The sequence below is a fragment of the Notolabrus celidotus genome, chromosome 19, assembly GCF_009762535.1.
Source record: "Notolabrus celidotus isolate fNotCel1 chromosome 19, fNotCel1.pri, whole genome shotgun sequence".
Lineage (NCBI taxonomy): Eukaryota > Metazoa > Chordata > Actinopteri > Labriformes > Labridae > Notolabrus > Notolabrus celidotus.
Window position 1 is genome coordinate 21,534,800 of NC_048290.1, and position 26,745 is coordinate 21,561,544.

General features: G+C 41.1%; 1 protein-coding gene across 1 annotated transcript in view; it reads left to right on the forward strand.

Moving 5' to 3' along the window:
• The window catches only part of ass1 (argininosuccinate synthase 1), a 28,733-nt gene extending 6,731 nt beyond the window's left edge, over positions 1-22,002 (forward strand). Inside the window, exons 7-15 of the mRNA XM_034709829.1 lie at positions 822-892; positions 996-1,026; positions 8,053-8,143; positions 11,546-11,630; positions 12,940-13,004; positions 15,912-16,043; positions 17,913-18,069; positions 21,382-21,447; positions 21,565-22,002. Coding sequence (XP_034565720.1) covers positions 822-892; positions 996-1,026; positions 8,053-8,143; positions 11,546-11,630; positions 12,940-13,004; positions 15,912-16,043; positions 17,913-18,069; positions 21,382-21,447; positions 21,565-21,613 — 747 coding nt within the window. The 3' untranslated portion in view covers positions 21,614-22,002. The remainder of the gene's footprint in view (positions 1-821; positions 893-995; positions 1,027-8,052; positions 8,144-11,545; positions 11,631-12,939; positions 13,005-15,911; positions 16,044-17,912; positions 18,070-21,381; positions 21,448-21,564) is intronic.
• The last annotated feature ends 4,743 nt before the right edge of the window (positions 22,003-26,745 follow it).

Here is a 26,745-nt window from a genome sequence, read left to right on the forward strand (position 1 = left end):
TCCAAAATGAGTACTAATGTAAAACAGACCGATAGATAATTAAATAAAAAGATGGAATAAAAGCACCAGAATAAAATGATTGGTTAAAGAACGAGGATAAAAAGGCTTTTAAAAAAGGACCAGTAAATGATCTTAATGCAGAGGGGATTAATTATTTTGACTCATGGTTATATCTTATATCAATTTGTTTTTATCTTCCAGCTCTCCCACTGATCAATTATTTTACTTTCTTAAAATGTATTCTTTCTCTCTCCGTATTGCACCTAATTTCTTGGAGACAGTAATACAGAAAGAATCCCTTAAATAAGAATAAAGATTTCAGAAGTCTATAGTTAAGATCATTCCTACCTCATGATCACATTTTTATATTTAAAATAAGCATCCTTCACTTTCCATGTCTTGGACCACACACGCATTCATTGGTTTTCCAGTCCTGTTAGATGAAGGTTTGCACCATTTCCACCACTAGAGGGCAATCATGATGTACAATTCAAACCCCTCCTGTTGGCTCTTAGTGTATTTGAGAAACACACAATCTTTAAAAACACTGAATTGTTGACGTCTCTTTTTTGGAGATACCTGAGAAACCCATCTTTCTCAGTTGATTGTTTTTGTTCTTTTTACTGCCAGCTTCTAGAGACAAAAGCAGTGTGAGGGGAGGGGGGGGGGGCATTTTTGTTACACAGCATGTCAAAAACCAGCCACTGGAAATAGTTTACTTCGCTCCCCGTATTCAGAACTTTCCTCACAGAACCTCTGAGTGAAGTAAGCTTTAAGATGAACAGTATGTAAAATAACAGCTTTTCTGTTACACTCTGCAGAAACATGGCATCCCTGTGCCTGTCACTCCCAAGGCACCCTGGAGCATGGATGCCAACCTCATGCATATAAGGTGAGTGTGCTGCACCTTCTTTGGTTCCTTGCTCAATATCACATCTTTTAAATGATGATACATTAACCAAACTCTGACTATATTTTTCTTGTGTTTTTTAAAGTTATGAGTCCGGGATCCTGGAGAATCCTAAGGTAAGATTTTCTCTTCACCTCCTTTGCCCTCTCACCTTTTCAAGTGTTAAGGTTTACCACAAAATGAGTCAATTCTGAAACCACTGTGGACGTATTTGAAACTGACACATTTCTAGTTTCTAAAATCTGAACTCTGGTATGAATAAGCACTGGGTAAATCCCGGAAACGAACTCCTTTCAGGTTGAATATAACTTCTTTGAACACATTGTCACACACATTGTGAGTACTGACTTACATCAAAGTCGTTTATTTTTTATCTTGATCACTGACACATTTTTATAATAACCTGTAAAACCAGAACTGGAGACGTTACCACAGCAGTGCAACCTGTTCACCTGCAGAGTTTGAGATCAAATCTTTGGACTATTGCTCATAAAGTCTGGACGGTTTATCGTCTTCAGATTTGAACTTTATCTTCAAATGTTTCGTCCTTTAAGTAATCTAAGGCCGAACAAAACTTGATAGATAACTTTTCCACTTTCACAGAAACAGATTTTGGTACAATTGACAGTCGTGTACATTGATTCTCCTTGTCGTCTTCTCATATGCACTCTCTGCTGTCATCGCTGGCTCAGCAAACACAGAAGTTATCTCATATTTTGGTACACTTGAAATGTATAATCCATCTTGAGTGAGCGTTAAAATAACTCAGCAGTGCGGGTTCTCATCCCTCTGCTGACCCATGCAAGTCTCAAGAGCGACAAACACAACTCACTCTCCCACAGTGCCATGGGTGAGGCAGAGTTTGATCTCTGCTAGGGTCAGAGGTCAAAGCTGTACATGAAGGTTGCCCTCAGTGACCCCCAAAGCTCCCATCCTCAGTTGCTGTGTCTGTGTCTCTGTCTCTCCTCACCCCGGGTCCTCGCCGGGCCTGGGAAGAGCCTGGGACACACAGACACTGACTTGTCGTCAGCAACGCTTCGACTAATTCCCGATTTCATGGGAGCCGGGGAGGGGGAAGGGTTAGGGCGTTGCGCCCAGCTGGGGCCTCCTGAGTTCCAGCCCCAACTCCTCGGGACCTCATTGTTCCACTTGTTGCGCCGCCGCAGGCTGCAACGTGGGAGGGGAGCCATTTCATCGTGACACCGTGACACCAAAATGTCACCAGTAACAGTAAAGTACAAAGACTGTGCGCCAGACAGATGAGTCCCCCAATGGACTGGGTGTCATAGGGAGGCGAGGGGTCCCCTGCTGCTGGAGTGGAGATGCAGGGGCAGGGCCACTGTAACTCACAGACCTCTATCTCTCTCACTCTCTCTGTCCCTTTCCCACCCCTCCGCTGTCTCTTTAGTGGTCGGCCTGTGGAGAAATGTTTTGAAAAGAATGAGACCAACTGGCTCAATAGCATAGCGATGCATGATGACAGTATTGTGTAAGTGATTTCATTCAGGGGGTTTTGTGTTGGACCATTTACTCCAATATTGAATCAATTGATGGCATTAAATACAATGAAATATTTATGGTGCATGGGTCCAGAGTGGTAAAAGGATTTGAATATATTACCCCGGGCACAAAAATGATATTTTGAACTTTGAATGAGCTGTAATGAAGAGTATTTTTCAGTAACCTCTGAGCCCTTGGGCCTTCTGTCAATTAGTTTTTTTCATGTAAGTTTGTTAATTAGGGTCAGTTAAACATCATCACAATGACTTCACAATACATAGCTGTAATACTAGATCAATCATACATTATTTATTTATTTTATAAACTGGAAATTGGTACAAATATCTGGTACTTCTAGAGCTCAGTGGTTAAAACCAAGCAAAGCAAATCTCTGTCCTTAATGCTCAAACAAACATGACAGATTCTGATCAATCAGGAAGGCCATCTCTAAGAGGTCATGTTGTTCTTAGTATCTCTTCTCTGTATCAGCCTCTTGTCTCTCCTCCGGTTACTGCCCTAAAGGCACAAGACAGACCTCAACTATTCAAGCCACCCTAACACCCCCCACCTGTGGTACAAAGGCCCCTCTCTGCAGTCAGATTAAGAAATGTCCAAATGGTCGCTCATATGTTCTCCTGTAGATAAGACTCAGCAGAGTTCAGGTTACTCTATGATTAACACTGTATCCTTCCTGATAACCCAAAACCATCCTGCCTGTAGCACAATGCCCCAGTGACTTTTTAATTTACTCACCTCCATCTGGTGAAGTTAACCTGTGTGGAGACATGCAGCCAGGGCTACGTCCCCCATCAGTCACCAGGTTGATCAGACTTTGTACTGTTATTATTAAAATGTATATGGGAAAGGCTGCTGTTATGTCAAAGACATTTTTCTACTACATGATGATCGTCTTTATTTAAACTTGAAAATCATTGAGAGCAAAGTGTGCATTTACACTGACGTCGAGCATACAACAGAAACATTAAAATGCAAGATAAGCAAATAAAAGATATAACTTTAAAGCAAAGATGATCAATTAAAAACAGACAATGATTAAAACTTGATGTTAAAACAAAGTCAGTTGCAATCAGAAGTCAAAAAGTTTAAGATTTAAATGACTTAATACAAAGCCCTGTGAAAGCACTGGTTTCTTTGAGTTCCAAGCAGATGGTACAAAAAAGCCAAAAGCAGATCTTCAAAGCTCAGAATGAACTCTAGGATTGATGTGCTCCAGAGGACCAGTCTAGTATGAAGGACACATGAGAGGGTAGCATCAAGCGGCAACCTATGGTCTAAAAATATCCAATGAGAGTCCAATGCGGAAGTGCTAAAAACTGCAGTTCATCAGGATCCGCTTGAGGCTGGCTCCGGAAGTACCGGAAACCACATACACACCAATTTAAAAAAAAAGATCTTTACAGCAGAAATAAACATGTTTAAAGCCTGGTACAAAAAACTAGTGTAGTCTGGATACCTCATTTCTTGATCCGCTGACACTGTACGGGGGGTGAATTTTTTTCTAATGCAGCAATTTCGAAGATATTGAGATTACGAGTCCTCCTCATTACGAGAGTCACAGCTGACTTGATTGATAAGCGGGAATACTGTAGCTGTTGGCGAGGAGGCTCAAAGCCCGCCTCTTTACGGCAGAATCGTTCGACAGCAGCAATATGGCTGCCGCCGCCGATTGGCCTCAAATAGCGCTTCAGAAAAAGATGGGTGACATCACGGATACCACGTCCATGTTTAATACCGTCTATGGGTAGCATCCCAAAAAGTGATTAAGATCCCTTTATGTTGGTACTGCTATACAATTATCTGTTTTTTCAGGTATGTGTGTTTCTGGACATTTAATTCTGAGACACCTTTTCTGAATTTAATATGAAGGCTTACACATGAACACTTTTATGAACATCTTTTTGGTCATTTTATTATTATTATTATCGGTGTTCTCTTGTATCTCCAGAAATGCTGTTAGCTGACCTTCATGGGTTATAAATTATGATTTAAGATTGTAAGTATTGTGCCAATAAGACATCAACCATATGACCAATCCCTACTTTGCGTAGTCAAGCGAGACACTATGTTACTGTAATGCCTCATTGCATATTATTAGGATATGTCAGTTGTTAGATGGCTCCACACACTGCACCTTCCTCACCATCTCCTCCCGTCATCTCTGTCCCTCCACACTTGAGCAGTCAGCGTGCAGCCTGAGGCAGCCCGACACTCGTCCTGAGTCATTAAAACATCACCTCAGTCTTAATTATACCCTCTGTCAGAGAGCTACCCCAGGCCCGCTTCCCTCTTTGATCAGGGAGCTGATGGGCCACTGCTCGTGTTGACCGGGTGTAAAGGAGCGTAACACCGAGCCTCTGCTCGCCAAAAAGGAAATGAAAACTTGTTTTCTGCTGGTGGCACGGCCAGCCGGAGAGATGGATTGACAGAAGGTTGCCTGTGGGGAAAAGGAAGTGGGCTTGTAGGTTTGTGAATGCATGTGAATGTGTGCTTTGAAGCAGAGAGGTCACTGTTTGTCATGTGCCTGCGCCGCCCTCAGGTCTGATTGGTCTGACCTGTGATACTCAGCGAGTGCTCCCTCTGTTCATCTTCACTGTAGCTCTGCCTCCATGTGGAAGCTCCTGTTGTCCTCATTAAATTCAGCTGAGACTCTAACATTAACCAAAACATCCTGGGTGTTAAGAATAGATATCCTTCCAGCCCATCATGCATGTATTGTTTTATTTTTGTCTCAATTTACCATGTTTGCATTTTAAAGAGAAGGACAGACTTGAAACGTTGTGATTTAAGCGTCATTTCCACCCCATTGCGCCAAAGATGTTTTTACCATCCTCTTCTCTTCTCTTCTCTCCTGTCTCCCTCTCAACTCCCCCCCTTTCTCTCTCCTGCCACCTCTGCCTCCTTTGGCTTCGTTGGCTTCAATTGAAAACCAATGAGGCAACTAATATGTGGAAAGATAGAAATTTACTTGCTTTAAGTTCATGCGTCAGCCCTCTTCTTTGCTGTATAGGCCACGTTTAGCACAACAATATGGCAGAAGCAAAGGCTGCTGAAGGAGCTGCTCTGTGCAACATGATGGTGCGCTTCATGCCCCATTTCCCACCAATACCCCCCCTGCCCCCCACCTCCTCTGCCTCTACCTTTTCCTTTCTTTCAGGGCCATGGCTTTGGGACAGGTCCACCTGCAGGGGGTTTGAATTGAAATGCATTGATCTTGCGCTCACTGGAAACAAGCCTATTCCCCTCACTTTTTCTGCTTTCTTTGTATGCGATTGGCTTTAGATTTAAGCTCTTATTGTTGGAGCATGCATAATTTCTCCAAAAACTGTCTGAGCAGGAGGCATGAATTGGTATAAACTTACCAAAATGTGTTTTTAATTGTTTGGAAACCGTTCTTATAAGGGTTCTCACCACTTAAATACAAGAGCTCTAGTTAGGTTTCTGTTTAAAACATTGATAATATATATATGATGGCTTGCAAATCATTTAAAGCCTATATTTAATTGAAAATACAGCAAGACAAGGTATAAGATATTGAAATAGAATTTTTTTGTTTTGTTTTATGGAAAGTATGCGCTCATTTTTAATTCGATGCCAGCAACATGTTGCAAAACAGATGGGACAGCAGAGCACTAAAAAAGTTTGGTAATGCTAAAAAAACACCAGGAGACACAAATCTCAACGGATTAGGTGAATTTGCACCAGACTAGTAACATGACTGGTTATAAAAAAAGTCACTCAGAGACGCACATTATTTCAGAAATAAAGATGGAAAGAGATTTGCCATTCTGTGAGACACTCGTGAGGAAATCGTCCAGCAGTACTTATAATATTTCATCAACTTCAGCACAAAATATTATTAAAACGTGCAGAGAACTTGGTGAAATCTCTGTACAAAAGGAACCCAAGCTTTTACTGAATTGTGGCCCTCAGTCAACACCGCATTAAAACAGACGTGACTCTGAAGTGGAAATCACTGCATGGGCTCAAAATCAAATCCTAAAAAGCATTGTTTTCCAACATAGTTTGTCTCATCATCCACAAATGTAGAACCATATAGAGAGGAAAGATTATGTAAATGTGATCCAGTAACGCTGGCTACTTCTCTCCCAAGTCCACTTAAGAGGGATTTAAGTGAAGTGGAAAACTTTTATGTTGTCCGACGATCAAAACTTGTTGTTCTTTTTGGAAATCATTGATTATTAGCATGAACTCCTCTTAAGAGGAGAGTGACCACTCGACTTTTTATTATCACGTACTTTAAAAGCCAGCATTAATGAATGATGCTTCAAAAATCGTATAGGTGATTTATTAAATAGGTTTCTGGTAAATTAACAATGTGACAACAGGAAACGCTGTTAAGGGATTATATGACCTCTTATCTGCTTTTATCTGATGGTTAAATACATAACCGTTTGTTTACAACAACCAGGAATCACTGCAGAACACGCACACTTTATCGAGCTGTAGTATTTAAAATTCAGTCTATCTTCCCCCCTCAAAGAGTATGCATCAAAAAGCCTTTTAGGGGAGTCATTTCGCTCCTCTCCTGCTCACTCTCATTTGGCATCTTTCAGGGCACTGAGGCAGAAAATAAAGGAGAGGAAGACAGGCGCCTTCCCAGTCAATTTGGGTGTTTAGTTAAAAGGAAGGAAAGTGATTGCGCTGCTCGTTTTCTCCTCTGTGACAGGCGACCAGCAGATGCCGATTAGTTATTGTATGATGATTTAGTGTCTGGTAAAGCTTTCCATTTAAATGCACCCAATAGTTATTTTGCATAGTCCCCCTGCAATTTGACTCAGCTCAGGAGACATTGGCCATCGTCTTGTCCTAATGCTGTGTAATTGTTGGAGGGCCACATCGCTGTGTGGATGCATCAGACCGCCACGCTCTTCTGGGTCCCAACTATGACTTCCTGAAATCGCTCCAGCGAAAACGATAAACATCTGTCACCAAGGACAACTTTAGTGGGGACAGAGTTCAAGGCTTTGTTGTGTGATGCCCTTTGATCAGAATCCTTCGTTTGTAAGTAAAAGAGATGATAGAGTCACTCAGACAATCATATGTGGCAGATGAGAGGAAGTGAAGGCAGGCGGGAAAAAGCTGCAGACTCGTGATTAAAGCTGAAGATCTGACATTTTTACAGAAAGGCAGAATGTTATTGAGATCCAAGTGTTCTTGAATAGGATTTGTCATAGTATCAGGTGTGCTTTGACTTGTCAATTGTTCACTCTTCTTACGGATGTGACTCATTTCTTTCTTTTGCCCTTTCCCACTCTCCGTCTCGCTGCATCCCACTTTTCCCGCCTTCCCCCTGCCGTGAAGGGCCACACAGGGAAAATGAAACCAAATAGAGGAGAAAAATGGAACATCGATTTTGTTTTACGTTTTGTCTTCACTCAGCTCCTGATGGTGTTTTCAGGTTTCTCCTTTTTTCACGCACCATCCTCTCTTTTCTTCTCACCACCTCTTCTCGAGTTGTCCATTATCACCTCTCACAATAGTTTCTCCTTCCGGGTACTCTATTTTTCTGATGAGGTCTCAGAAGGTCCTGGTAATTCAACATGAGGAATAAAGTGTGTGAAATAAAGAAAGTGAGTTTGTGTGTTTTTGTGTGTTTTCAGAGTCAGGCTCCAGTTGACCTTTACCTGATGACCAAGAGCCCGCAAGAAGCTCCCGACACCCCCGACATTCTGGAGTTACAGTTTCAGAACGGTTGGTACTCAGTGTTGTCACCTGTTGTTTCCTCTGAAACTTTTGTTACTTCTAAAAATTAATTAACTTAGAATGAACTAAATCAATAGATTTTTATCAAAAAAAGAATTCACTTGTTTATACCTGTTTCATTTTTTTTCTAAAAGTGTAAACAAAAAAAACACTGAGACATCAAATTTGCTAAAAAAATATAAAATGTTGTACATCATGAGAGCTATTGACTGATATTGCCACTCATTTAATTTGATAACAATTCAAGTTAATTAAGTGCACATGATACAATTACAATTTATAAAAATAATATTAATAAAAATACTTGTATTTAATAAAACAATTTCCAGAAATTCAATGATATATGAATAATACTAAAATACTAAATTAATCTTTATGTAATAAATCAATATTAAATGTATAATAAATAGATAATCGTTAGAAGAAATAATATTGATGTAATAAATAGATATTATATATATAATAAATAGATATAATCAATATAATGAATAATAATGACATAATAAATCAATATTGTATATATATATAATAGATAGATATAATCGATATAATAAATAATATTGACAAAAAATCAATATTATACATTTTACTTTCATTTAAAACTGAAAATGAACTATCTGCAATGTAAAGAATTAGTTTAACCTGTTATTTGTGTGAAATAGATTTTGTACCTTCTGTTGAATCCAGCAGATTTTAAGCTTTTATGCTCAAATATAATCTGATTTTAGAGCTATTCCATTTCAAGAAATATGCGCTTACATTAAAAAAATAATAATTCCAGGTTTGTTCTCTGAAAACAGTTTGATGTAAAGGCTTGTATGGTTGTTTTTTATCATACCTGCATTCTGAAAAGAAGTTTCAAGTGGTTTCCCCATATTTATTTTTAATGATTTCTCATAATGATCAGTAAGAGATCAACTTAGCCAATCCTCTCTCTGTCTCTTCGTGTTACTTAACATGATGCTTATTGCCGCAGGGCTACAGCTCTTCCCCTGACCTGCTTGCACTTTATCACCACTCCTGACCACCCAGACTTATCCTTAACCCCTCATAGCATTACTCGGTTCCAAAGCTGCCATGTTTGGCCTGGGGGCAGCACGCAGGCCGGAAGCATTAAGTCCAGCTAATACACCAAGCCCTGAGGGGCCAGGGAAACGCTCATTAGATATATCGCCACAAGCTTGAATGGAGGAAAGTGTCACATGTTTGTGCAAAGTGAAAATGGCAAGAAACATCCAGGCCTGGGGCAAATGACACAGATGTCCCTTCATCCCTGGTCACTAGTGGAGGCTGCAGAGTGCTGACATCAATGGACTGAAACACTAGCTCCTCTGATCACATGAGCTTTATGGAAGTTTTATGAGCTATAATAGTCATTTGGGGAAGTTCAGAAGGTTGGCAGAAGATTTGGTGGAATGTGTTTTACCATTGAAGTGCAAATTTAAATTCCATTAAAATTTCATCTAAGACTGTGCTGAGGTATTGTCTAGAAGTCACTTTACCAATCCCCCTAAAGATGTTTAATTATAAAACAAGTCAGCTGGTGTTGGTTGGAGCTGAGAGATAAAACAGTGTTGCTCTAGTAAAGTCTGGTTTCGCGGGTTCCTTGCAGGCCTGCGCTCTGTTTTCACACATATTCCTTGTGCCTTTTATTGAGCGCCCTATGACAAAAGCTGTTTTAGTTGTCCACACAAAGGCCCGAGCCTACTCCTCCCTCTGAGCACAAGATCAGCACAAGAATGTTTCATTTCATTCCCCCTCCCACCTTTTCATCCCTGCCTTTCTCACCAAAGTTTTCTCACTGATTAAAAAAGAATATATAACGACAGGAACCTTTTTCCCCCGTCAAACACTCCATTCCCCCCATTCCTCTCCCTCTTTTTAAGAAATAAAAAAAAAAATTCATCCCTCCCTCCTTTTATGCCAAAGAAGTGCAGAGGAAAAAGAGACAGAGAGGAAAAATGTAAAGCAGTAATTTTTCCTACAACTGTGTCTGCAGTCCCATTGTCTGCACTGTTAGGCTGTGCAAAACTGAAGAAAAGGATCACGGGGAGAAAAAGACCCCTCAGTGAATGATCGAACTGGCATGATGGAGAGAGCGAGGGGAAAAAAAGAGAGAGTGCAGGCACGGAAAAGGCCAGCCCCTACACTCCCACGTTCAGACACTTAATTTATTTGAACTTTTAATCTAATTATTAGGTATCTGGGAGGGGGCGGGGCTTACTAATTCATCATCCATACTGCCCTCTCCTCCACCGGGACTTTTTCTTCTTCCATGGGAGCCTCCAAGATTCCCGTGATTCGAGAATGGGCCGTCAACAAAGCCCTTGTCTAAAAAAATTTGTCAAGTCCTTCACATGTCATTCCTATCAGGGCTTTGTGAGCACTCGCTGAAAGGCAACCAGAAGTGCTACTCTCCTCTTCAAAGATTAAGCGACAACTGCGAGCATGCAAAACTGTGTTCAGGACTGAGTTCTGGATAGCGGATATTTGTGTTCCTATTTCCTCTCCCCTTGTAGTCCTTACATGGTTGTATTACCGTCTCAACACTCACACACTTGTGTCATGTTTTTCTCCTCGCTTCCACCTTTAGCCCATATTCCTCAATGAAGGCCGTGAGCGAGCAGGTCTCTGACAGTAATTGATGTGTATTTGGTTTAAGTGGCTTTAGAGGGGAAGTGTGTGTGTAGTGAACATGTGTGTCTGTGTTTTCTAAAAGAGTGTGTGTTTGACATATTAATAGAAAGATGGTTGATGAAGCCACAAGTGTTTTGTCTCCCGCACATGCGCATGAACACACAAACACTCAGTGGCGCAAAAAATGTCCCTGCATTAAAGAGGTTCTGGGTAATAAAGCTGCGTGAGTAATTGAATTAGGTAAAGGCCTGCCCACGATTTCACAGCTTTCAAACAAGCAGGGCCTTTGAATTTATTAGCCTTTCTCACCACCTCATTTTGAATTGGTTTTCACTTTACGCTGATGACTATTCATTTCAGCGCTGAGATAATGTGCTGTTGTCAGCAGATTTAACCAACTCTCGTTTTTGACAGTTCCGTTTGTTCTCTGGAATCACTCGTCTATCAGTTTTCAAAACATCTGTAGGGTTAATTTTTTATTCTAGTTGTTTTCTGACGAGTCCATGTAAATATATTTGCTACTGTGCAAGTGGTGGAGGATACCTTTAAATCCACAAAGTGTTCCACAAGCATTTCTTACAATGAATAATCAATAGATTACAAGATGAAGGAATTGAATGAGGGATACCAACACATTTAGAATAATATGTTCTGTAAGACATGTATGTTAATAATGTTTGTTTATGTTATGAGTATTTTCTTGTTTGTATGCATCGATAATATAATTTAAGACGTATTTTGTTTCCTTTTTAGGAGTTCCTATCATGGTGACCAATACAAAGGACGGCCAATCCAAGAACACCCCTCTGGATATCTTCTCTTACCTCAATGAGATTGGGTAAACATTTTTCTTCTCTTCCTAATGTTTAAATAAAATTTATTTAGACCGGTTTTACCTCCCATGTCTGATTTGGGTTCAGACATCCTGTCTATAATATTTGAAAGCCCTCTGAAATGGAGTGGTGGTTCAGTTTCTCCCTCTTGTCTCCTGCATGCTGTTTTATTGGCTCCTTTCCAACTGTCCAATTAAGTATAACTCCCTCAGTGTGATCAGTTTGAGGCCAGAGTAACCTCGACCAATTTAAGTTGAAGTATGATACTGATGCTGAAGAATTTTCATATGCTCATTTAAGGGATACTGTCGTCAGTAGACATTGGTGTTAAACTTGTTTCGCTTCATTTGGCATTTCGTTAAGTTGCTGCTGCTTCTTAACATGAGGCGTCAGAATCTGCACTGTCTAAAAATGAAATGAGTAAAGCTTTTTTCAGAAGTTAGATATGTTATACGTCAGAATTTTTGTGTTTTACCTCGAACAAATGCAAGCATCAATCAATGAATCTTTATTTATTTATACAGCACCAAATCACAACAAATGTTATCCCAACATGCTTTGCAAACATAGCAGGTCTAGACCGTACTGTATGTTATAATAACCCAATCGTTTTGGGGTTGGAAAGAGGGATAGAGGGAGTTGCAGAAAGAAAGAGATGATAGTGGTGAGACGGATAGAGTAGTAGTTGTAGCAGCTGGAGTCTGGCACGACCACAGCAGCAGGCCATCTACAGCAGTGATCCAGATAGGGTCACCCAGAAAGATCTATGGTTAGTAACTTAAATGGGACAGGAAGACCTAAAGTGAGTGACAGGCAGACAGAGAAGAGAGAGGGAAAGACAGGATCCCAGTGTGTCAGTTCCCCGGCAGTCTAAGCCTATAGCAGCAGAACTAAGAGCTGGTCCAAACCTGAACCAGCCCTAAGCTTTATCAAAAAGGAAAGTTTTAAGCCTACTCTTAAAAGTAGAGACAGTGTCTACCAGCCTGCAAGCATGCATTATGCTTTTTTTCTCCTATTAGGTTTATGAAAACACTCTATGTATCAGGTCCTAGAGGTATAGTTTGTAGCATGTGCAGTTAATAGAGTACAATTAATATTAAATGTCAGGAGGAACAAAAATAGTTTTTCAGCTTTGAATTTTGTATGTGATGTTGTTATAAAAAATATGATAAATGTTTGTGACAAATAGGTTAAACTAGGATTTATGCTTTCTTGAATGCTCCTTTTCCGTGCTGATCTGACTCAAGCTGATGTTAAAGTCTGAGAGTGTTCCCACTGAAGGTTGTTTTTCTCATCCTATCTTTCTGTCTGCAGCGGAAAGCACGGCGTGGGTCGGATTGACATTGTGGAGAATCGTTTCATTGGCATGAAGTCCAGGGGTAAGGAATTAAAAAATATGTTTGTATATATCCGTCTTGATTGTGACATTTTTCTGTTTGTGCTAAATTACCCCTGCAGCCTTCTTCACTTATACAAACTTTAACACACACTGTAAATGCACTCAGTGTGAAATACGTCTCAATATTTTAAACTTATATCCATTCAGAAGCTTCCCTTTCAGTATCTCGGGCTTTCAAGCAATTTGCAGTTATTTTACATGAGTGCTTTAAGTGTCACACTTGCTATTCGACTCCCGTAAAAGTGGGCCGGATGGCAAACACACTCTCGTCAAAGGAAATGTTTTTACTCTGGTTCACCTGGAATCACAGACGCTGAAGTTACATGCATTCATTTATGCTTGCATACACTTACAGAAAACATGCACGGTGCAAAAGAAAACTGCAGACGCTTCGCTGGACTCACACAAATGCACAGTTGATCTCATATTTGCGCATGCAGACAGTTATTCTGTCTCTTTTTGTCTAACTACAGGAAACTGGGGAAGCTCTTTTGTTAGCTCTCCACATGTGTTACAGCTGCTAATATATGAGAGCAGTGCGCTGTTCTGTTGCTGTATAAAGCACACACACACGCACACACACGCACACTTCTTTTCCCCTGCAACACTATGCGCTATGATTGGCAAATTGACTGGCCAACAGACTGTGGCTGTGGTGCAACTTGGCAGGTAGAAATTGGAAAATGGGAAGCCCACTTTTCTCTCCCCTTGGCTGAACAAAAGATCAAAGCTTTTTCCTCCACTAAAGCAATAGGAAGAGGTGGAGCACAAGGTGTCCAAGTGGTTGAATAACTACCGTGGAGTGTACGCGTTGGTCTTCTTCCGGAGTGATAGCAGTCATGTCGGCACAATAGATGATTGGTGGGATTGAATGGGGACATGTCATACCTATTTGTGTTGGGTCATATTTATTTGTGCTGGGTCAGGGAGGCGGAGGTGATTGAAATGGTTTGTCAAGAATGTTGTCACAGTGCTACAAAACATTCAGCAGTGGCAGACTAACATTTCCCATCTGTCACAGCGCTGTCAGGCCTCTGACCTGTGCAGCAGTGATTGTGTTGCCTGACGAAAAGCATAAGCAGAGAGAAGTGGTTGTTTCTTGTGAGGAGGAACGGGCTCCATGTTGTACAGTTTTTGCTGCAGTGACACGAAATAACGTTTAAGAACATTCTTACGGGGCGTTGGTGGCCTAGCGGTCCAAGCGCCCCACATATAGAGGCTACAGTCCTTGTTGCAGAGGTCGCCGGTTCAACTCCCAGTCAGTCTACCATTTGCTGCATGTCTTCCCCCACTCTCTGCTCCCCACGTTTCCTGTCTCTCTTCATCTGTCCTGTCATTAAAGGCAAAAATGCCCCAAAACATATCTTTAAAAAAACAAACATTCTCACATTACTTATAATGAGCTTTTATAAAATATAGATTAAAGCAGCAAATAATAAAATCTATTCCAACAAAAGTATCCTAGAATTTAAATGATTGTTAAAGAAATGTTTAACCACTTTAAAGCAATCTCTGAGTTGCAAATGAGATTTGCTATCTCCAAAGATCTTCTTTTCTTCCATGTGCTGCCTGTTTATGCAGGACCAATAGGATGCCCAAAGGGTCATAGGGGATCAGGTCAGGAAGAATTAATGCCTGCAGCTTGGGTTAGCATACCTTCAGTACCTGTATAAAAGATTAAAACCTCAAAAACCACTGGGGGTGTCGTCTCCTGAAGCTTAACTTAAACTGCCACTGTCGAAGCTTATCCAGGTTGCGTTTCATTCTCTGCTCCCATCCGTTAAGCCCGCTGTCTTTCGGAGCACTTAAGCCAAGTTGTGTTCGAGGGCAGTTTTAACTTCTCGCTTGATCTGATAGGGCCGACGGAAGTGTCCCTACGTGTCCTCCACGGCCCTGAATCACCAAAAAGCCAAGAGCCGTTCGAGCTCAGGTGGCAACCTTTGGAGGCTTATGACAATTAGCAGCATTGCTAAGCTCTATTTTTGGCGGCAAGCACAAAGTTAGCGCTCCTCCGCTTTCAGAGCGGAACCAGTTTGTGGGGAGGGGGGAGTATTTTTGGGCTGCACGGATTTGAACCCGACCGCTCACCAGATTGGAAGAGCTTGAAGAGTTTTAGAGTCAGGTGAACAACACACACATTAAGGAATCTGGCAGCTGTAGCTGTAGGGAAGTATCTGTTAGGCTGCATAGCTTGAATCAAGCCGTCACTCACACTGACAGATGATGTGAGGAACCATGTATTGGAGGGTGAACGGCACTTACAAAAATGGATGTCATTGATAAATCTCCTATTTCTGTTGTCAAATCTGTCTGCTAGCATTTCCCCCAGCCCGTCTTTTGTTTTAGCTGACATGTGAGTGACACCTTCATTTCTCCTGTCATCTACCTCATCTTTTCTCTGCTCCCCCATCCTTCCTTGTCCAGAGGGGGTAAATTGCAGGGTAGGCAGAACCCTGGGTCCAGGCTGTAGGCTGGCAGGGGCCTCCTAACCTGTCATTTACCCGGGACGGTTTGTGAGGCCTTGTCTGTCAGACAGCTGATGACTAATAGAGCTGTGTCCTATAGTTAGCTCCGGAGAACAGGGCTTGTGAATTATTGTTGTGTAAATGGCCTTTGATGGTTATGAAGACGCTGGTTGGACTTACATAAGGGATGTATTGGAGGAAATTATGGGAATTATCTCAGTAGTTTTACCAGAGTGAGTCATCTTGAAATCAAAAAATGATGGACCAAAAATCATGTGAATATCAAAGATAACAAAAAACATTATACAGGCTGGTAAAGTTGCTTGCTCTCCATATTGATGCATTTATTTCTGTGAGGAAAACTTAAAAGCTGTTATGTGTTTTTGTTTCAAAAGAATAACATCTGTTTCTGCATTTGTCAGGGATATATGAAACTCCCGGAGGAACAATTCTGCTGGCGGCTCACTTAGACATCGAGACCTTCACCATGGATAAAGAAGTGCGTCGAATCAAGCAGGGGCTGGGTATCAAGTTGGCCGAGCTCATCTACAACGGTGAGTCTAAATTACATAATCTTCACCTGCAAAGACGGAGTGTTTCCCTCTTTGTCCTTTTCACCATCCCAGATAAACACAAATAGCTGTATCAAGATTCAGTGCTGTTGTTCTATTTTAATGCGAAAGTAAATTAAAAATTATAATATCAGTCATAAAATAAGTGTCATACGGGCCTCAAAAGCCCTGGATCCGTCACACAACTGAACATCCTTTGAGAGTTTTCATAAGAAAGAAGTGAGCATGCTAAATGCTAACCTTCCAGGTCTCTGTGTGTGCTCAGTGTGTTTGCACATGTGAGTGTGTGGAGCTTTTCTTGGCTCAGGTGTCTTAATCATCCCTTCTGCTCGGTCTCCAGTCCCCTGCACCTTCATCCACATAATAGGATCAGTGCCATTAGAGACTTCTTACTCTCTCTGGAGGGTATAATTGAAGTGGCCTAGCACTCAAACACACACACACACAAAACACACATACAAAGGTGCTACCTTCAGAGGCAGGGCAGAGATTAAGCCCATTGTGGGTTTAAATCATTAATAACTCTGCATATAGACGGCAGACGGCTGGCGGCGGGGCTTATGTTAACAATCCACCTGTCCTGCATCTGTTTTACATTAATATGTCGCCATTAATCCCAAATGATTTTCAGGAGAGAATTTGGGTTAATCAAGGGGAGTACAGGAGGAACTTCTTCAATATTTTAGGCACCAGATATTTTCAAAATCTGAAATAGGTTTTTGTTTTTTATTATTTTCAGGGCAAAATTTTGAGTTGAAGCGATTTTTACGACTGAAATGTCCCAAAGAAGCCAGAGACACTTCAGTAACAAGTGATCTAAAGATTGAATAAAATTAACTACTCAAATCTTGCGCCTGTGTACAGTCTTCACATCCGACACATTGTGCCAATCCTGAGTCGGTGAAAGCAGACAATGATTGTATCTCTGAAAACGGCCAGACGATGAGGTGGAGGTCAGCTGCTGCTGAGAGGAGGACCCCCTGCTGAGTGGGGCGTTCCTGACCTCTGCACGTACACAGGCACATCCCTCGCCCATCTGTCTCAGAGCCCGACGAGTCAGGTCAGCAAGGGAGACAAAAGAAAGGGTGTGTGTGACGTTCACCTGGAACAGAAACGAGACCAAAGCAAAGACTCAGGTTCTTGCTCATTAAAGAGGGAACTGCAAACGTCACACTCACACACACACACACACACACACACACACACACACACACACACACACACACACACACACACACACACACACACACACACACACACACACACACACACACACACCTTTACAGACTCTGCTTCCAACAGAGGATATGCAGCAGAGGAGCCTCATAAACCCACCTTGCCATCCTCTTTACAGTTTATGTCAGGCTCCATCCAATAACATTTTCATTTTATGCAAATGCATAAAAATCTATAGGCAGTTTATTTATATAGTGGGTTAAGATTACATTATTGGTTTGCATATTTGGGTCCTGTGGGAGTGCTGTGTTTTCAGATATGGTTTCAGACCAAAATGTTGAAGTACTACGTGTATAGTCTGCATTGATGATGGGACATTCAGTGTTTCGTTTTTTCTGGTCCCAGAGAGTTGAAAAATAACAATACTCTCATGACTGTCATGATTTACCCAGCTGTCACAATGAAGAAGGGTTTGAACGAATAAAAAATACTGTTTTAGAGAAATTCACACTGCAGGGCCTTGAGTATCCTACTAAGACAGTCATTTCCAACCAACCAATCAAAATGAAAGAAGAAATTTGAAAAAGAAAGAAGGGTTTCAGTATTATACTTTTAGGGCCACTACAGCTGTACTTTTTGATTAAATCCATGTTCATGTTTCTTTGCTCACTCTAGGTTTCTGGTACAGTCCAGAGTGTGAGTTTGTGCGACACTGCATATCCACATCCCAAAAAAACGTGGAGGGAAAAGTACAGCTGACTGTCTTCAAGGGTCACGTCTACATCCTGGGACGAGAGTCACCAAAATCTCTCTACAATGAAGAGCTGGTCAGGTAAGCAATAACAGAATGTGTGTGTGTGCGTGCGCGTGCGTGCGCGTGCGTGCGTGTGTGTGTGCGCAAGAGGCGAAGCCATGTGTCAGTGATTCACAGTGTGTGCCTGTTCTGACCAGACAGCTGTGTTTGGCTGCTCTGTGCTCTGTGTAGCTGTTCCACAAGTGTTCACTGGCCAGCCTGTTGTCCCATCAGCTCACCCAAGTTCTCTTATGACCTCCACATCAACACACTGAGCGGACTCTGCCTCACAAAGACATCAGACAAGTTTCAAGCTCAGTTCCTGGAGGGCAAACCCCGACCCCAACCCCCCTCCCACTGCCTCCCCTCTGTGGCCCTCTTAGCCCTGCTAACAGTGGGTTTGTTCAGGAGGCTGACCCCTGATGCCCCGTGGGCAGGCTCAGAACTGACCAAAGTAAAAGCTCTCCATATGCCCCTCTATCTCTGCTTCAGTCACACACACTCCCTGAAGTCAGCGAGCTAATGGTGTTTTCAGCCAGAGGAGAGAGGTGATTCCAGCGGGCTTTTAAGAGTAAAGTACGTGGGTGTCATGCTAGTTTAGCAGGTCAACGAGAAGGAAAGGAGGAAAGATTTCTCACACAGTCAGCCTTACAGAGGAGCAGAAGAAAAAAAACACACAGTGCCTTTTGAGTTTTTATTATACAGAACACAGGCTGCATTTATTCCTCTCCTTTAACCCATAAGATCTTTGCATGTCACTGTCACAGTATTGTTTACCAGTAAAAAAAAAAAAAGTCCTAAATAACTGCTGAGTCAATCATGACCCAGCAACTTCTCAACCAGCCAGCTGCTAAGAAACTCTTTAGACGAAGGCTCATGTTCTGAGTGCAACACCTGACCCTGTGCAGACATTTCTCTGACACGCGTGTGACAGAGGTGTTGTGTTGCAGCATCAGAACAAAGTTGACAGATGGGCGCAGTTGTTCCTCACAAAGAAGCACATTATAAGCAACAAAAAACATACATCACAAATCAGTTTCATATATAATCTAACAAAGGTACAAACACTTTTATTCTGTGTTAATGGAGGATACTCTGTTGTGATTGGTTGGACTGTGGGTATTTTGAGTTATATATAATCTAAATTAACATATATCATACATAGCCATACATAGACATTAACTGGAGAGGTGTTGTGTGTTATTCAGATAGAATGGAGAATGACTTCCTTATTTAAATTGAAAGGCAGGAAGGAGATTAGGGCCACTCAAAAAGAAAAAGATTTTGAAGGCTGGAGGTGGATATATATATATATATATATATATATATATATATATATATATATATATATATATATATATATATATATATATATATATATATATATATATATATATATATATATATATATATTAAGATGGATTTTTTTTTTTATTCTGAGATTAAAATCAGAATTCTGACCTTTTCTCATGATTCTAAATTTCAATCTCAGAATTGTTACTCAGAATAAAAAAAGTTACACATTAAAAAGTTTTTTGTGTTTTGCTCACTGCCCTCCACTTTTTTTTTTTCTCAACGGTCCAATCCTTCTTTTTTTTTTTAGTTATATTTTTGGGGCTATTACAACTTTATTTTATAGAGAAGAGGACATTGGATAGTGTAGGAATGGAGCCACAGGCTGGATTTGAACCCGTGCCATTGGCTACATGGGCTACATTGTAAAATTGTGTATTCAACCTTTAAAGCTGATAACTGAGTCACCAGTATATAAACTGACATGTATTTCTATCAGTATATCATGATGACCAACTGTTAAAAGTTAGCAATAAAGTTGGCAATAACTTAAAAAAGCAGCAACATTTTTGTCAGCATACTTCACCTGAAATAAGTTGCTTTGTTATAAATGGTGGTGATATATATAAAGTACCATTCTTAGGGTGTATACATTTAATGTATTTCACAGGTACACAGGCAGCATCAGTCTCTCTCTCACACACTTCTTAGCGAGTCTTAGCAGGATGACCTGTCACAATCACACACATACACACACAGAGCAGATTAGGCATGAAACCCCTGCTGACATCCTGTTGGCTCTCCACGGGCAACAGTAAACGGCGTCATTAACACAGTGGTAATACAGCCTGTCAGCGCACCCATCTGAGACAGAAATGTCACCCTGCTCGCTGTCCACCGGCTTGGTCTCAATTAAACTGCAGGGTTTCTTAAAGGAATACAGAAAATATCACATGCTTAAACACACACACAGACATGTTCTTTGAAACCACTCGCTCATAATGGCGTTCAGGTGCCGGGCAGGGAGCCTTGTAGTGAGAGTTGATTTAGTTTTCACTCTTTTTTTCTTTATAGTGTTTATCCTATCATTTGTTGGCAATTTCCTCTTTTGCTAAGTGCTTCTGAAGAATGAGTGCAAGCTCTATGTTGGGAGTTGGGGGTGTCATTCAGGGGAGAGGGCTCTGTGAGGAAGTGTATTACGCACTGCAGGTAGAAACTGCAGTAATTACACAGCACACACAGACACACTAAGAACAGAAGCCTCTGCAACATGCCGCCTAGACGGCAAAGAAGAGTGGCATAAGTTAAGATTTACTCCTTTTTTTAAGATAAAAACTGGAAGACAGAAACAATCAGATTACAACATCATCTCATCACTTAGCTCAGAGTTGATATTATGGGATTGTTTTAAAATGGGTTATGTTCATCTTTTGTGTGTGCTTGTTTGTTTTCATTCCCTGATATTGATTCTCTGTTATTCAGTACAAACAATGCTAAAGTGAAGCATTCAGAGGAAAATCGATGGGAACAATATCTCAAAAAAGCACATTGTCAATGATCCAGTTATCTCAGTAGTTGACGAGGCTCCATGTCTCTTATGTTGCTGCAACAATACCGAATATACCGATCATTTTGTAACAAGACCAGCCTCTGTCGTTTTCCTTAAGGTTTCTTTACAGCCGTGTTTTCTTAAAACCTCAAATCTGAAGATTGATGTCACCTGCCTGCAAAGTACTGTTTGATTTAATCCATTTCACGTTGTAAATAGACAAAAAGACCTTCAATAAACAAAGACAGAAAAGGGAACACTCTATGGGGCAACTTAACTTGGAAATAATCCACACCTATCATGTCAAAGTCCACTACTGTCCACAGAGAGTCACAGGACAGTAGCTCCCTCCTCCATTGTAACAAACTTGGTCCTATTTCCTTTCACTCACTGAGGTTTGGAGGCTCAGGTTTATACCATTTCCTCCAATTTGGCAGTGTTACCAGCACTTTTAGATATGTCAAAAAAATTGTAAGTGTCCCTTACCTGTGTTTGTCTCTTCACTCCAGCATGGACGTGCAGGGCGACTACGACCCATGTGATGCCTCCGGATTCATCAGGATTAACGCGGTCAGGTAAGCATCCTCTGAACTTTTATTTTCCTAACATCTCTACCAAGCATTTTTATATCATCCACATACCTCTGATCTAAAATCTAATCGCACTCCCCACTTTTTTTCCTCCCTCTGCAGGTTAAGGGAACACAATCGTCTGCAGGGTTACTCCAACTCTAAGCAGTAACAGTTGCAGCCCTTTGACACATCTTTCTTCTCTCCATCCTTCCCTAGGCGGTTGTAGTTGTAGACTTTGTGCTGCCGTTGTCTACCGTTTGCCTTATTGTATTGGCTGTTATTTATAAAGCACAAAAGTGTAACACTATACCATACTACTATATCAGTCACAAAAGGCTCTTACCGTTCTACTGTGATGTTTCATTGCTGCTGAGGAGTGGAGGAGGAAAACTTGACAAAAGGTAGCTAGGGTATTGTTTAAATCAGGTGTAAGTGTTCGATTCATTTCTTGCAGGTACGCTTATAGGTAACTTGTATTTCTTAGTATTTTAACTCCGGAATTTTGTGTCATTCTTGCATCTGAAAACTGAAACATTAAAGCTTAGTTTGTTTCAGGAATACATTGAATTGTGTTCTTTTTTCTTAGCTTTCTTCCTTTCTTTGCTCAACTGACGAAAAAGAAACAATGGGTATTTATAATCAGTTTACAAGCAAACACTGCTGAAACACTTAAGCCCCTGTCACTTTAAATGTGTCAGTGATTAAAAGCTCATGTCTTTGGCAGGCAGCCCTTTTTATTAACGCCTGCCTGTTTAACTCTTCGGGCTGAACAGTTGCTGCCCCCGTGAAGACTTTGGGGCTGCGAGGACAAACGGATCACATTTATAATATGTAGATGAAACAGTATCAGAGCCACAAGCCATTGTCAACATGGTAGCTCGCTGATAGCTGCCGGAGCAGAAATGATGAGGCCATTTCTGGGCTCAAATGGCACAAGTCAGATGGAAGGAAAACCAATTGGCCACATATGTATATTTTTCTGCTCAGCATGGGGTCTCCAAGCTCAGAGAATAGAGGGAGAGGCAATCTGTAAGACAAAGCTAGAGAACCGTGTCAATCACACCTTCTGTTTTTTCAAATATAAACCTAGTGTGGATGCACATCCTGACCTTTTCTCTCACTCTCCCTCATTGTCCCTGAATTCAAAGCATTAACCAATATGAGAAATATCGTCGTTTAGTATGCACGCTTTATTGTTTTGCAATCTAATAAGGAAATATTTGCTTCTTATAACCTCTGACTTAAAAATCATATCACGTGATAGCTACATGGAGGAGTAATGAATGATTAGCGTGCTAACTGCTCTGGCAATTATTTTATATAAATAGTGCAAATAGCCTTGAATTTCATGATCAAATTTTCAAAGCAGTGGAGAAAGACATTAAAGTCCCATCAGTTCAAAATCAGAAATCTTACAGATTTTACAAATCATTTAATTGAGAACATTATCGTCTCAAAAATATGTCATGATGGTAAAAAAAAAGGTGGGTCCTGATGGAATGATAACTTCAAAGAAACCACAAATTGAGAATCGTAGATGCTTGTTCATATTTGGCCTTAACATTCATCCTGGGTGATTGGATCACAAGTGGAGAGCCTTAACTAGAAGTGTAAACACACCTCAATGAGACCATTTAATGCATTTGATCTTTTTAACATGTAGGCACTTGTCCTGGTAAGGAAAGAAGTGTGAGTCAGAGATGTGGTCCAAGAGCAGCAACTTTTATTATAAAACAGTGAAGATACAGATGATTAAGAGAGGGGAGACGAGCAGATTGAATTGGGGGAGACGAGCAGATTGAATCGGGGGGGGTCTGTCTGTCTGTCTGTCTGTCTGTCTGTGTGTGTGTCATTTCTGGTCCCCCATTTAATAAAGTTCACGATATGTCCCACATTTTTGCATCCTGATATGAAATGATCTAGGTCTCCAGACATGAGACCTGCAAGCGATTCATACTCCTAAGGCAGCTGGATCTGTTTGAGTCTGTTTTTCCCACTATTAACAGGGACGACAGTCTGCAGGGTGGTTTTCATTGTTGGTCCACAGAGCTGTAGAGGAACATCAGGCTTCTTGATCCAACAAGGTTTTATATAACGTCATGATCATCAGTTCCTCTGTCCCTCCTGCTCCTCACAAGAACAGCTATCCCCATCTCTCTGCATTTTTTTTAAAGGCTAACGAAGGTGAATGGGGCTAGATGTTTATTCCAATACAGAGCAAGAAGAAGACAAGTGGTCTCGCACTTAAAGCTCTACACTTCTGATCACCAAGGACGCATGTACATACCAGTTCCAAAAAGCTTTTAAAAGTGAGATTTTCATCAGTGAGCTTCATGGTTACTAGTGGCAGACTTTGTCACCTTTAAACAGAGCAAGTCTAGTCACTTTTCCTTTTTTCATATTCGATGCTAAGCTATGCTCACAGACCCATCTGTCCAGCTTAACATTCAATCTTTAGGCATGAGGGTGGAACAAGCTTGTCGTCAGATCCTCGGCAAGAGAGGACTTTTATTTTGCCATCCATCGTGCTAGTAACTTTAAAAGCAATACACGCAACATTAATTTGGGTATTTTTCTGAACTATTGCAGAATGTCCAACCTCTGTCCTTAGTTTCAAAGAGGCTGAAGATGTGTTTCATGTTAGTTTGTTCATATAGGTCCTCTGATCACGTCAGTATTCCCCCATACACGCTCAAGACCTGAGTCTTTTGGAAACAGCAGCTGCTTCTCTTCCTACCACTCCCACCACTGAAAGACGTCAGCCCCGCATTGTAGAGCTTGGTACAACATGGGCCTCAAGGTGGAGTCCACAGGCACAAGAGACCCCCTGCCAGGTCTAATGGGCAATGAGGGATCCTCGGACCCTTTCAGCCCTTAAAGAGCCCTGCAGCCCCCGCTCAATTACACGGCAGGCGTCTCAGTCTTTGCCTGGTCAATTACAAACCAGCCCCTGCATTTACTGTCGTGCACACACACAGGTTGCAAGATAATCAGTGTCCAAAATTGCCCGGTTTGAATGAAGGGATAGATGGAGAGGTATTCAGATTAGTCAGTCAAGCTGAAGGAGAGGTAGGAATGGGGACAGCTATCAATCTCAATCTGGTTTCTGTGGTTGGAGGGGGAGGATCACTATGACCTTACAACTTTTTTTTGGACAGATACAGTCCTGGGAAATTTTACAGACGCAATACCTGCTTTGAACAAGGTGTGTTTGTTTTGGGATTAGAAAGACATATGGTTTAGTGGGATATTTAAACAGGAACTATAATCTATAAGCCTGGCTCTTCATGCATGGACACACATCTACTTACCCACTAGTCTCATATTCCCTCCACCTTCCCCTCCCTCCTACCTGTCTCCCCAGCCAGCCAGGTATGAAAACTGGCTGACACCTGACCAAGGGAATTAATCATCCTTGACCCTGGACCAATTACCCCTCATTACCCACTCTGTGTCCACCTCTCATGGGAGAACTGTGTAACAATAGCACGACATGAAAGTCGGCGGCATCACAGGACCGAGCCCTAATGGACGCCGCTGTGCGACTGTGTCTGCTCAGGATTCCAGGTTGACTAACCTTCAAGTCCCTGTCATTCTCCTGACAGCACACACACAAAGGAGGCTATTGTTTGAGATCAGGGTCCATGACTTCTCGGTATGAAGTGCAGAGGGCGGCTGGCAACGAGAAGGAAGACATTCTGGACGTGGAGGATCTAAGAAAGTGAAGCCACTTGATTTTAAAGCACCACTTTCTACGTAGGCAGCCTTTGGAAATCATTCTGAAATTTGAACTTGTAGCTTATTTAAGATTTCTGATAAGTTGTAAAATGTTGCTTGGATCAACTTTTGTTTTTTCAGAATGTGTGAGATCTCTTTTGCTTGTTTGATTGAATATTGTAACGATTGTATTAGTTACGACAGGTAAGAAAGTACCAGTCCTTTCTAGCAAGGTAGCAGAAGTTAGGAGGAAAGCATCTTTGTTAGCCAGTTGGTTGATGACTTAGGTCTACACTGAAATGTCTGTACAAGTAGTAGATGGATTGCGATGAAATTTGGTACAGCCATTGAATGTCTCCAGAGGATAAACCATACAGGTTGTTGATTTTTTTACTTACAACCTTAGGTAAAATATTTGGCTTTACTTATTGTGGATTCCAAACAAAACCCTAATCTGAAGAACTACTGAGACCACATTTATAGACTGGTGTTGTGACAGCCTGAAAATGTGATGTCTTGACCTTCATTGTGGATAAAGGTTTATGTGATACCCCGGTTTAACTGATTTTTTAAATTGTATACATTGTTAGCTAATTAGGTTGTTATTTTAATGGAAATGCTGGCCAGTTAGAATTATCAGTACATACAAGATTTTTTAACTCACTTATTTAACTCAAAAGTAAAACCACTCAGCAAATAAAATATTTGAGCTAACAACACACACATAAGACAGTGATTTCCCTGTTAGGGTTTTCTTTGGTCATATAATCTGGTCTCTCAATCTACCTGTGTGTAAAGAGCTCCTGTATTCACTGACCTCTCCTCTTAAAACACAATGAGACAGGAACAAATGACCATGGTGGTGGGGTGGTGGTGGTGGGAGGGGGGATAATTACGACCAAGAGGCCAAAGTGCTTCTGCTTTACTACATTTTGTGTAACCTAAGACCAGTGAAGCTTATATCTGGGTTCCATTTTGGAATAATTCGCCATCCTTTGACACAGATCCCCATATTTATTCAAGTTTTCTTGAAGATTATATTATTAATTTAAATTTAAATTGTATTATTATTTCATTCTAAATTTAACTGAAGTACCTGAGATGACTAGATTTTTCCCTTTTTGATTCTACCTACATGTCGATTGCTCCTTGTCTAATTTCACTCAATGCTTCTTTACTTAGCAGGTAAGGGGTTAATGGACCGGCCCCCTGAGGTTTGTGTGAGAAGCTAATGGGCCCGACAAAATGATGAGGTCACTCACTTACTGCTTAGAAACAATGGGGGATTTAAAGGCCAGGATATCATGGTCAATGCTGTTGGATTAATATTGATAAATTATTTATATTAGATTTTTTTATATTCATGAGAGCATTAGATGGAGTTGGATAAAAACTAATGATCACAGGATCATCTATTCTCTTCAGGGGATGTATTAAACAAAATTGGGGGTCGAAAGTGATCCTTTGGAAGCTTAGGTGCTCAGGCTTCGTGTCACCTCTGAAGAAGTAGCTCTCCCTTGTAGAAGTTTGTTGTCTTAATTTGTCAATGAAATAAATACGTCTTAGATCCCTCATTGGGTATGA